At 37.7% G+C, this 12,927-nt stretch overlaps 1 protein-coding gene across 2 annotated transcripts in view; it reads right to left on the reverse strand.

The window, feature by feature from the left end:
* LOC136252532 (plexin-A4-like) overlaps positions 1–12,711 on the reverse strand; it is a 67,402-nt gene extending 54,691 nt beyond the window's left edge. Inside the window, exons 1-5 of one of the 2 annotated variants that reach the window (XM_066044991.1) lie at positions 11,782–12,711; positions 10,601–10,765; positions 4,323–4,448; positions 2,095–2,195; positions 1,898–2,024 (exon numbers count right to left, since the gene is read on the reverse strand). In XM_066044991.1, the coding sequence (XP_065901063.1) occupies positions 1,898–2,024; positions 2,095–2,195; positions 4,323–4,448; positions 10,601–10,765; positions 11,782–12,696 (1,434 nt within the window). In that variant the 5' untranslated portion in view covers positions 12,697–12,711. Of the gene's footprint in view, positions 1–1,897; positions 2,025–2,094; positions 2,196–4,322; positions 4,449–7,184; positions 7,221–10,600; positions 10,766–11,781 lie in introns of those variants that run through there. The other variant, XM_066044992.1, reaches the window with a different exon arrangement.
* Between the last annotated feature and the right edge of the window lie 216 nt (positions 12,712–12,927).

A 12,927-nucleotide genomic window follows, 5' to 3' on the forward strand; every position in this document is an offset into this window, starting at 1 on the left:
AGGCCCCATGAAGGGCCCCCTGAATACCTGTTTAAAAGATCGATATACTCTAATAGAGCAGTCAGATCTAAATACTCTAATAAAGCAGTCACAGTATTCTTCAGAGGAGCAGTGTAGCAAGCTTATAGATAAGGAGATATGGTTGGTGATGGGTAGTTATTGTCATTGCCAGCAGGTTGCGACCTTTTTTTTTTTTTTTTTTTGGTCTTCACCTTACAACTTGGGTGAAGGGCCCCACTTTAACTCTTTGCCCTGGGCCCCTTAATTTCTCTGGGCGGCCTGACTAGAACTCGTAATTAACATGCATTGCACGAACTATTAGCAGCCTGAACACACACAAACCAGTTTAACAAAGTAACTCATGCGTAGTTTGGCATGGTAGACGTTCATTACGTCTTTTGGCAGGTTTTGCTTGCAACCCACAATCGATTCTATTGTGAGTCACATGGTGAAATACTCCAGGACTTGTCCGTCTACATTAACAAATGCAACAGCAACGTTACCTTCTCCCAATCATCATCGAAGCATTTAGATATGTCTATAAAAGCAATCCAGTAGTAGAATTCATATTGGCTGAGGTGATTGATCACTCAGCGCGGTGAGGCTATCAGCCTTCACTGGCTTGGGTGATTAGTCATACTGGCGCAAGCCCCATAGGCTATTAACCTACACTAAGGCACATGGGCAACTGTGCTTTATTGCCCACAAAGAGTGCTTTATTGCACTGCAAAAAGTGCTTTATTCGTTCAATAAAGCACTCTTTGTGGTCGATGAAGCAGTTGGCCAGCTGAAAGTGTACTTTATGAAATTTAAAGTACACCTTTTCCTTTGATCTCACCCACGTAAAGTTCTATAAATAAATGTATGGGGCTGTGCGATCATATCGATTATTCAGCAATTAATCAAGGAGTCATATGATATGTAATGATTATAGAAAATCAATTAGTATGTTCTACTGTCAAGAGCCATATTAATAACCAATTGCTATCACCATAGAATCAACCTGCATCATAAATAATGCTATAGTCAGTACACGTTAACCTGTTCACCTGAGCCCCCGCCAAATATAGTAATATCAAAGTGGTGAACATGTGTTCACTCCCAATGGTGGAACAAGCATGTTTTCATGTTGTAACATGTTTGCGTGCTTGAATCGTCCATACTAAATGTATAGGATAGTTTTAAAGCCTCATAACTCACTTGTTCTTGCCTGTATCAAAGCGCTTTTTTGATTAACATTTCTGACATTGAAAGGGCTTCAGAATGCTACTAAATGTTTGGGCAGCTGGCCCATGTAACAAGAGTTATTAACAAGAAACGAGGGCTCAGGTGAATGCAAACAGACTATAGTAAAGGAAGCCTCATATCACAAAATGGAGACGAGTGACTGTTAAACAAAGGCGTTCAGCTCAGAATACACAGAATGCAATTAATCTCATAATCATGATTACCGGGTAGTAATCAAATTGTAGTCACAATTACATAGCTCTAGTTTCATCAACAATTAACTAATCTGAACACCTTTACCATTGCCTATGACCATTGGGGTTTGGATAACCAAGGGGCACTGAACTAAAAATGATGCAGGCAGGATTTCTACAGTACTCTTGTGGACAGTCAGTATGGCTGTTGAATGGTATGTAATAATCACCAGTCCCTACTTACAAGTCTTTTGACTGCGTGGGTTAACAATTTTAAGTGATGTGATAGAGAAGCCATCTTTTAGAAGGGTATGTACATGAAGCCATATTTGCTTGCTACATGTACAAATTGCTATAATATATACATAGACACTAAGTCAACAACTTCTTGTTTCTTTCAGATCCCTATTCACCCAGTTCTTGCATAAACATCCTGGCTATACTACAACACAAGGGTTGGTAATTTAGTCACTTACATTATAGGGTAGTTGTTCGGTAGATATGATGTTGTCAATGATGGAGCCAGTGGGACACTGGTCACTACTGGACACTCCATTACTGGATATCCACAATGTGCTGGAACAACTGTCATTAGTGGAACATCTACAACCATAGTGGATGATGGTAGGATCATCAACAACACCAACTGGTCTAATTCAAGTGGTCTACTTACTTGTTGTCTAGTGTACACCACCCACACACTGGATCAACTTGATCAAGACACTGATCACAACTGGTATGTTCACCACACTGTTCACCAGGAAAGCTCACCAACTACAAATGGGTTACAAAATACATACCATACAGCTTTTTAGAAAGACTCACTAGTATCCATCATTAGTCCAGTTATATTGGGTGAATATTTGGTATATATATATATATCACTTTCACACCTCAGATCAAAGGAAAGTCAGTGCATATATATCACATATTGCACTGACTCAAAATGTTAATGAGATACACGCACTGCCTTAACAAGATATACGCACTGCTACCAGTGTGTATGTAATAGTTATACCATGGGCATGAGTCCTTTGCCTGATTACGCACAAGCACAAGGGCCGCAGACCTGAGTGTGAGTGTGTATATACAGGCAAAGCACAAGTGCCCATGGTATAACTAATATGCTCTACTTTAGCATGTAGACCCACCTACCTGGCAAAATCTTTAGTTGCTATACCCTTCTCTTATATAGGGAACCAAGTAAGCTGTGATTGTGGGATTGAATTTTGCCAAACAAACTGTGATTGTGGGATTCAATTTTAATACATTTTATTTTTGTTAATATAGCAATTTTAAGAGACTAGTGTTAATTATGTTACTTTAATTGCTACATTTACAAAAGTAAAAACAAACTACTGTTGATGTATTAAAATTGAATCCCATAATCACAGGTTGCAGAATTCAATCCCACAATCACAGCTTGCTTGATTCCCTATATAAGAGAAGAGGATAACAGTATAACATCAAAGAAATCTGATGATTTCTGGATACTGTGCACTCCTATTAGGTGCGCAATGTCTCAAGTTAACGAGATATACGCACTGATACGTATATCTCATTAAGGCAGTGTGTAACGAGATATACGCACTGCCTTAACAAGATGTGTGTATATCTCATTAACACTTTGAAACAGCGTGATATGTGATATATATGCACTGGCTTTCCTTTGATCTGAGGTGTAAAAATGGTAAATATCTTGTTAAACACTGCCTTAAAGAGATATAAGTGTGTATATCTCATTAAGCCAGTGTGTATATAAATCATCAGATTTCTTTGATGTTATACTGTTATCCTCTTCCCTTATATATGGAATTAAGCAAGCTGTAATTGTGGGATTGAATTTTGCCAAAAAAACCTGTGATTGTGGGATTCAATTTTAATATATCAACAGTAGTTTGTTTTTTGCTTTTGTAAATGTAGTAATTAAAGTAATTAACACCAGTCTCTTAAAATTGTTATATTAGCAAAAATAAAATCAAACTACTGTTTGATGTATTAAAATTGAATCCCACAATCACAGCTTATTTGGTTCCCTATATATGAGAAGGGTATAGCAACTAAAGATTTTGCCAGCATGTTAAAGTTGAACATATTAGTTATACCACGGGCACTCGTGCTTTGCCTGTATACATACTCGCCCTCGGGCCTGTGGCCCTCGGGCTTGTGTATATATATCAGACAAAGCACTTGTGCCCAAGGTATAACTATTACATATATATATATTTGTAGTATGGTGCGTGGGCAGATCAAAGGCTGCCACCAGTGATACAAATCAGTTGTAAACTGGTTTACAAATAATTGTAACATGGCTAAGTACCTCCTTTTGGCCACACAGTCTGGCCACTACTTAGTTCAAAGACTCCAAACAAAACCAAACACCATCGGTCACAAAATTACTTGCTTAACTAATATGTACTGTACTGTTTAAGTGGGGATCCTTCCTAAAATAACACGACACCTAAAATTTTGCTCTTTAAAAATCTGCCTAGAAACGTCTTACGCAACAAATAATATTAGCCATGTAACATCAAATACATACAGCACTGATTTAAGATTCTCTAATACAGCAGTCAGCCTAACAGAACAGTCACATGTGTGTATATAGATTTATGCTAAAACAAAAAAACCAAACAAATTAGTATATTTAAAATGAAGTAGGGATTCAAGTGATAAAAAGTAGTGAAACAAGAGATGAATGATGGTATTGCAAACATAACTCACTGAGAAAATCCCTACTTTGGCATTGAACAAAATAATTGTTATACCATGCCAATGTAGGGATTTTCCCACCAAGGTATGTTGTAATACCATCATTCATCTCTTGTTTCACTACTTTTTATTGTTTGGATCCCTACTTCATTTAAAAGAAAATTAATGTAATGTATAAGTAGTCCATACCTTATTAGGAGTTAGAGCATAAATTACATTTTGATCAGGTGATACAGCTAGTGATGTCACTGGTCCAACTGTTATACTGAATGACTCCCTTAGTGTTAGTGTACTAGAATTGATAGTCACTGAGTACTGTAGAATATATAGGATAATAAACAGAAAGTAAAACAGGAGACTTTTAATAATTAATATAATACAGTAGACACTCGGTTATCCGGCCCCCGTTTATCCGGACCCTCGATTATTCGAAATCAATTGTGGTAAATAAAATGACGTCAACCCATGCACGTGAGAATAAAATTTCAATATGGTGACGGATAAACGTAAGAGGAAAGTATTAACTCTGGACAAAAAACTTAAAATTCTTGAGTTACTTGACGACAATTATTCATTGGCAGCAATAGCTACAAAGTATGACATTGGTAAGAGCACTGTAAGTGATATTAAGAAAGACCGCCAGAAACTTCTCGAGTTTAAGAAGGAGATGCTGGATATGGGAATGTATCGCCAACCAAAGACAATACGGCTGGGGAATAATGTTGTACTGGACAAGGCTGTTTATTTGTGGTTTAAACAAAAGCAAATGGATGGGATACCGGTAACGGGGCCTATTTTGTGCCAGAAGGCTGTCCAACTTAGCAAGAAGCTGTTTGGAGAAGACTACCGGTTTGTTGCTAGTGAAGGGTGGAGATGGAGATTTTGTAACAGGCATGAAATACGATGTATTTCAAGCCAAGGCGAAAAGTTATCTGCTAATTCTGATGCCGCTGTGGACTTTGTACCCACATTTCATGACTTTGTCAGTTCAAGGAACCTTTCACTAGATAGCATTTTTAACTGTGATGAAACTGGACTTTATTTTCATTTGTTGCCAGAAAAAACACTTGCAGCTTCATTTGAAAAGTCAGTGGATGGATTGAAAAAAGCCAAAGATCGGATTACACTGAATGTTTGTTCTAATGCATCAGGTACCATTAAGCTGCCTATCCATCTTATTGGAAAGTCTAAAAAGCCCAGGTGCTTTAGAGGCATCAATATGGATCTTCTACCTATTGTGTACTCTGCACAAAAGAATGCATGGATAGAATCTAGTCTATTCCATGAATGGTTTCATAGCCACTTCATTCCATGTGTTGAAGAAAAATTAGGGGAAGATTGTGAAGCTGTGCTGGTCCTTGATAATTGTGCTGTACATCCTGATGCAAATGAGTTGGTTAGTGAGAATGGCAAGATTATTGCCAAATTCCTACCTCCTAATGTTACATCACTTATCCAACCAATGGATCAAGGTGTTTTAATTGGTTTGAAGTGTAGATATAAGAAAAAGCTGCTGGGTAGAATGTTATTCGCAGATGAAGATGGAATGTCGATTGTAGATTTTTTGAAATCTGTCAACATGAAGGTAGTGGTGGATCTCATCAGTGAGGCATGGGATGAGGTTAAGGGCGAAACAGTTGGAAAGTCATGGGAGAAAATAATACCATTGGACAGTGAGGATGATATCCAGATGGTGGAGTTTGATGAACACACTGCTGATGTATCAGAGATGGGCAACGATGTTGAACAGAGTACAGGGTGAAGATAACCAAATTGGAGAGGATGATGTGTCTGACTGGTTAGAACAAGACAGAAATGATCAAGGTTTTAAAGTTTACACTGATGATGAAATCTGTGAAGTTATTCAGCAAGAAAATGCTGTAACTGGTGAAGATGATGTTGACCAAGATGATGATGATGATGATGAGAATACAGTTGAAAGATGTCCCATCTCTCATAGAGCTGCAGCAGATATGCTAGACAAATGCTTGAAGTGGCTGGAGTTTCAGCCAGAAGCTAACCTGTATAATTTGACCACTTTAGGTGAGTTATGATCCCTTGCTGTTACAAAACGATTGGGTACAATGAAGCAGTTATCCCTATCAAATTTTTTTCGTGTACAATAAAATAATCATACAGTGTACAAACAGTATTGAAACAGTATTGTTATTATAGCAAGAGTTACTTGTATCATGTATGTACATCATTTACATACTGTCTGTAATACAAATCCACCTGTGTAGTGTGTGATTATGTGATTTTGGTGTCTCTTCAGTTATCCGAACACCTTTTCAAATGGAAATGTACATAGGGGTTCGGATAACTGAGGGTCTACTGTATGTCTAGGGTACATAAGGTTTATTATGGAAGTGTGGGGGACATGCTTTCTCAGGAAACTGGTGCCAGGAGATTGTCTTTTTGAACATTTAGTGATAAAATATAAAATGTTCAATAGTATTGCACATATAGTGCAGCGTAGTGGCAGCTCACATGACCACTATTGCACAAAATATCCTGGAAATGGGGGGTACCCAGCACCCCAGTTGGACTCATTCAGTCAACAAAACACAGTGGCTACTATAAAAATACAAGTACAAGTAAAAAGTTAGAAATTTTAAGTTCGATTACAGATCATAGTAGGGAAACAAGGGAGATCACCTACACCTGAAGATATACTAGTGGACATTTAATCTCTAATTCAGTCATGGGTGTAGACTGAATTAGAGATTAAATGTTCACTAGTCATGAACCACGATAGTGGGTTCATAATAGGGATAGCAGTGGAATTTTTGAAAATCCTAATAGAGCAGTCACCTAAAACCAGCCTTAGAAAGCAGACTCGAGCACAAAACAACACTCAGATGGCTTATTATCAAAGACTGAACTCAGACAAATGGTGATATAGCAGTAAAAATGGTTTAGACGAAATTTAGAAACATTCAAAAATTGCGAATTTTACGCAAATTGTTCATATTATTATTATTTTGTTTCACTCGTGTACAGCCCAAGGCTTCCATTTTTTCGCAATAAAAACTACACAGCCTTACTCACTGAGTCCTTCCGCGTGTCCATGACCCATTAATTAACCCGTACTCCACAGATCGCTAACCGGCTTCCACCTCGATAAATTTCTAAGTTCTTCTTCGCCATTGCCTGCTGTTCCGTATACGGAAGAAGCCATAGAAGAACAAAATTACGGAATCCTGTGTGCTCAGGGATGCGTATTGTTTGACTATAGTCTTTATAACGTTAATAGATGGCAGATTGAAGTTGTGCAGCACTCTTTTACCTTACAAGATCGCCATAATAGGGTCTCTAGTGAGCTGCCCGTCTTCGCTACGAGAAGCCGTTTAAGCACGCATCCAGTTTATTCTTCTTTCTAGCAATCACAGTGAGTGCTTTGTTTGTCCATTATAGGTGGAAGATAAATGGTAGCGCTGATATCATGGCTGCTTTTCACACGCAAAAAAGGTTGGGTGGGGTGTTTATTACAACCCTACCATTTAAAAATATTTTGTGGTCTAACCACATATCATCAACAACCCTCCCATATGGTATCCATGTCATAAACAACTTACAGAGTGTGAAGTCTGACAGTCTTATATGGGAGGATTGTGTGCTACTGTGCTTATGTCACTGTAACTAGCTACTGTGTACATATTCTAGCGCACTCTCCGATCAGCTAGTGACATTGGCAGTTGCAAACATTTAGCCATGACCACATGCATGCTAACCAGACTTTGCTGACTATACCTATGGTGTTCCACTTTGTTACACACTGTTGCTAGCAGGCTACACCTAGGCTTTCCAGGGCTAGAGCCCAGTCTAAGTCCTGACAATTGGAACTCAATATGCCAGTTTAAAGTACTCCTGCATGTATGGGTAATGACTGCCAAATCCCTGGTAATCATGTAAGACTGGCTACGCCACTGGTAGTGACATTGTGATTTGTACATGCAGACACCGGCATAGGAAGACTTTTCGGCCAAGCCTAGCCATCTCCTATTTAGCTTGATTTACTTAGAAAATGAAAGCATTTTATATGGTGAAGTTATTGTGGGATTGGATTAGATGCCATATCAAAACCATCACACGATCTTAACATGAGTCTGGAAGACGGGGCATATTTCTGTCGAAGAGCTGAAATCAAAGCTAGCACCTTATTGCTACTTCCTGAAGATGGACGCTAGTGAAGATAATCATCTTGACAAGAAAACCAACCAGTTGCTACCATTGCATGTGCCATGGCATCACAGCAGTGTAAAGAACAGGTGCATTAATGTAACAATTGGTTTGAGTGATTATAGTGACGACGAGTTGCTGTATTTATGGCACAACAGCAGTATAAAGACCAGGCTTGGTTTCGTGTACTGACCTTAATAACAGCAGTGTAAAGAACAGGTGCATTAATGTAACAATTGGTTTGAGTGATTATAGTGACGACGAGTTGCTGTATTTATGGCACAACAGCAGTATAAAGACCAGGCTTGGTTTCGTGTACTGACCTTACCCACATAACAAAATAATATATAATGCAAAATAAAAAAAGTGATGGGTGCTACATGGAATTTTCTGTGATATTACTGATCCAGGACTTCTCCGTTCATATTGACGAACATAGCTATAACTTTAAATAGTACTTCTTATAATCAAACTGCTTTAGGCATGCTATTAGAAGGAATGGATTGGTCAAACTTATGTTGGCTTGGGTGACTTTGAGCTAGTAGAAAAGACCTCAAGCATTGCAAATCTCACTTTCAATTATTGATTTGCTATGCTCTCCCAAGCATATTACAGGCTAATAGCCTACAGTGCTCACAGGTTTTTAAGAACCTGCTAGCAGGTCATTTAGTGGATTTTAATGACCTCATTATCTCCAAAAGATCAAAGAGTTTTATGTATATACCATTTTCTAAGAAAGAATGGTGCCAGGCTTATTGTTTTTGCCTGAGCATGTGCCCCAACTATCAAATACTGAAATAGGCCATTATTCATTTTCAGCTATGTTCAGTCTATTACACAGCATTACAAATGAAGAAGGTTTTTTCAATTGAGTAACAATGGAAAATGCTGACAATTCCCATTACGAATGTATAGAGAAGCCACCATGTGGCACTACCGTGAATCAACACCTTGCGCTGTCAGCAAAGACAAATGGGATACAAAGGAGGATGCTGGTAAAGTCCATGAAGCAGGCATTGTCTGTAATGCGGTATGTCAAAAGACACCTGTCAGGCTGAAGCAATGTCGCATAGTGAAAAAAAATCAAGCCTGTATAGCCTTAGCCGTTATTGACGTCTGAAGGCATCAGTCAGTCAGTAAGTCAGGCAGGCAGGCAGGCAGGCAGGCAGGCAGGCAGGCAGGCAGGCGGGCAGGCAGGCAGGCAGGCAGTCAGTAGAAAATTCCACTGAATAATTAGAAAATATTACAACAACCTACACATTGAAAGCGTTTCAGGTTGTACTAAAGGTACTTTTGGGCTTGGTTATATCTGTCAAGGCACCATGGTTGTATTGTGAGGCTGGTTTTAGGGTGATCTTTTTGGACAGAAAAGTTCAAAATTTCATGATCCTTACTATTGTACAGTATGATGATAAAATTACTGAAATTTACAGTCCATGAATAAAACAAACACATAGTGATGAATAGCTAAAAGAGAACATATTAATTTTTGTTACTGTACATATACTACACTGAATCTGATGCTTATTAGTGCCAAAAATGGAATATTAAGGCAGTATTACAATCATTTTGGTACAGCAAACAATATACGTAGAGGCATTCTGGATCACAAAAAGGTGTAGGAATAAAAAGGTTTAATTGTATTTGATTTAAATGAGCATATTAATACAAGTGTTTTGTAATGTAATTGGTACTGTGATGCATTTTGAAGAGCAGAAGTTTGTATAAGAGAGGCCTTTTGAGTTAGCTAGTATAAATGCAAGACAAATTCAGGCTGGTAACCATGCACATAATAGATACTAATCCTTCAGGATGGTTACTTGCTTTCTGACTGATCAATGACTGTCAGTGATATTCTGCAACAATTAACACTATTAATAATAAGTATGATAAATTTACCAATTTGACTAAATTATTCAGCACATGGCGAAATAAAGTCCAATTCTAACTTGGTATAGCACATCGTCAACCTTACCACAATATCGGGGGTAGGTAACAAGCCAAAATAGTCTATGAAATTTCAAATATTGAAATATGAGTGCCCATATTTCATCTTTTAAATTCATATTTCTCAGTAAATGTAAATTTTTTAAAAAGTCTGTAAATCCAATTACAAAATATTTAGTTTTAGATTTCTGTAAACTTTTGATCAACTTTCATCTTTCAAATGTACAAAATTTCAGGTAATATTTCATCTTTCAGAAATAATTTCAGAGGTGACCTACAAAATTTCAAGTCGTTACCCACCTCTCGCACAATATTTCATTATCTACAACATTTATTACCTTATGAACTAGTGTGTCAGTAGTGGCAGTAAACAGGTAAGAGAAGCCATAACTATTAGTAGTTAACAAAGACACGATCCCACTATTAGTACTCAACACCACATCACCATCATAAGGATCATCCACCTCCAGGGAGTGATCATTGTCAATACCTATAGCACATTCCTGTAGGGAGAAATAACTCTAATAGTACAATACATATTTAAAACAGCTTTACACTTCCGCCATCAGAGGTGAACAAGAGTTATAAGGACTAAACTTAGTCTAACAGCCTCTAGCACTCAAACTAGAATAGTTACTGTAAACACACAGTGTACCATGTCAGCATAGCTCTAAAATTGACCTGCTAGGAATAACAGTCCTGTTTGGTCTGGTTCACTACACCTTCCAGCAGTGTCTTCAATAACCAAATAAGGATATGGAGTTAAATGGAGAATAATTGTTAGATTGAAACACAGTGAAGTGTTTAGATGGCGAGATAGAAGAACAGGCTCTTAATAACCATACAGTGATATGTACCACATTACAAATGTATCAACATGACCGATGACTGTATGAGTATTATATCCAACCAACAGAGTATAGGAGGACTATCAGCCAATTATTTTCGTAAATTAGTACTATGCATATAACATAATCAAAGCATTTCACAATAAACGTTTGCTGGTCAAGCAAACTCATGTTGACATACTTTATACAAGGAAATTTTCACAGTATGCAATTTTCATGGATTTCACGGTTAACAGAGTAACTGTGAAAATGAAATACATGAAAATTTATAGCTATACATGCTAGCTAGCTAGCTAATGCAACACGACATAGATGATACATTCTATTACCATCATTATTCATGGGTAGCAACCATATCTATAGTTGGAGAGACCTTGAAAATCTAGAAATGCAAGGAACCCTTTTGCGGCAGGCCAAAGAATAAAGCAATTGTTACCATGACTGTTGACAGCTGCAACATGCTAGAGCTTGGCTTGGCTGGCTTAAAATAATGAGTTATATTCCTCATAGTCACAATGCAAAAACACGAGACAACTCTTTTTGTGTTTCACCTTACTCTGAGCAACAAGAGACAAGAAGTGAATACAACCAGTACACAATCCATGAAATTTTAGTATGCAACCATGAAAATTTCATACCATAACACTTTCTGCGTGCACAGCAAAACTTACGGATGACATTGCAACACTGCGACAAGGGGTTCGTGTTCCTTGATTAACGGTTCTACCAGCTAATCCTGTTCCTCCAGACACACACTCAGTGAACTTGTCAGTAAACAATGAACTAATAACATTCTCGTTGTAATCACACAAAACATGATCTCCTGTCATGTCACTGAAGCTCACAATAATGTGGGCACCATTAACATCACTGATGTAAGCCGATGACAGAGCTGATAGTCCACTAGTATCACACTGTAACCTGAGCTCATATAATGAATCAATGCGATGTTGAGTTCCAAATGGAGTAGTCACAGTCACACCAGTATCATTAGCACAAATGCGAACAAGTCGAACTTGAAAATTATTACCCCCACGATAGTTGAGTATGTAATACACAAACTGATCAGTTGTAATGGTAGAAATGACATTTCTTTGTACAATAGCTGATTCTATGATATTTCCTCTGCCAGAATAACTAGATTCATCAATAGTTATGTTACCAATAGTGAATGTTCTATGATTGCTACTGAGGATTATTTCACTACTGTGAACATAGACAATGTTAGGATCTGATTGTGGTAATAATGAGACACTGGTCACTTTTATTCCAGACCTGAGGAAGTTGTTAATAGTGACAATGCTACCATTGGGAGTGGTGAGGTTACAAGTTAGACTACTATCACACAAAAACAGGTGACCACTAGTTGTAGCAGTTAACACAGTCAAGTGACCATCATAACTAACTGTGTTCTGTATAGTCAGTTGATCAGATAATTTGTATAGTGTAGTATTGGAGGATGTGATCACTTCACCTGATCTAGCCCTCACTAACACTCTCAACAGATCACCTCCTCCTCTCGGTAAGAATTCTGCACCACTAACAACCAAACTCAAACTCAACAGACACAACAACGCTCTCAACATTTTGAATAATCTTCAAATTTCTACGTAACTAATCTGTATGAGGAAGTACATAGCACACAAGACCAAAAAACATAATGATTAAACACAAACATATGTTAGTTTTATAAAAACAGCATTAGCTACCAACAGGATAACAATAGAGATCCTCTAACAGACACACTCCACCAGCTAAAATAGTATAATAATGAAGTAGGGATCTAAAAGTAGCAAAATAAGAGATGAATGATGGTC

Source organism: Dysidea avara, chromosome 4 (genome assembly GCF_963678975.1).
Source record: "Dysidea avara chromosome 4, odDysAvar1.4, whole genome shotgun sequence".
NCBI lineage: Eukaryota > Metazoa > Porifera > Demospongiae > Dictyoceratida > Dysideidae > Dysidea > Dysidea avara.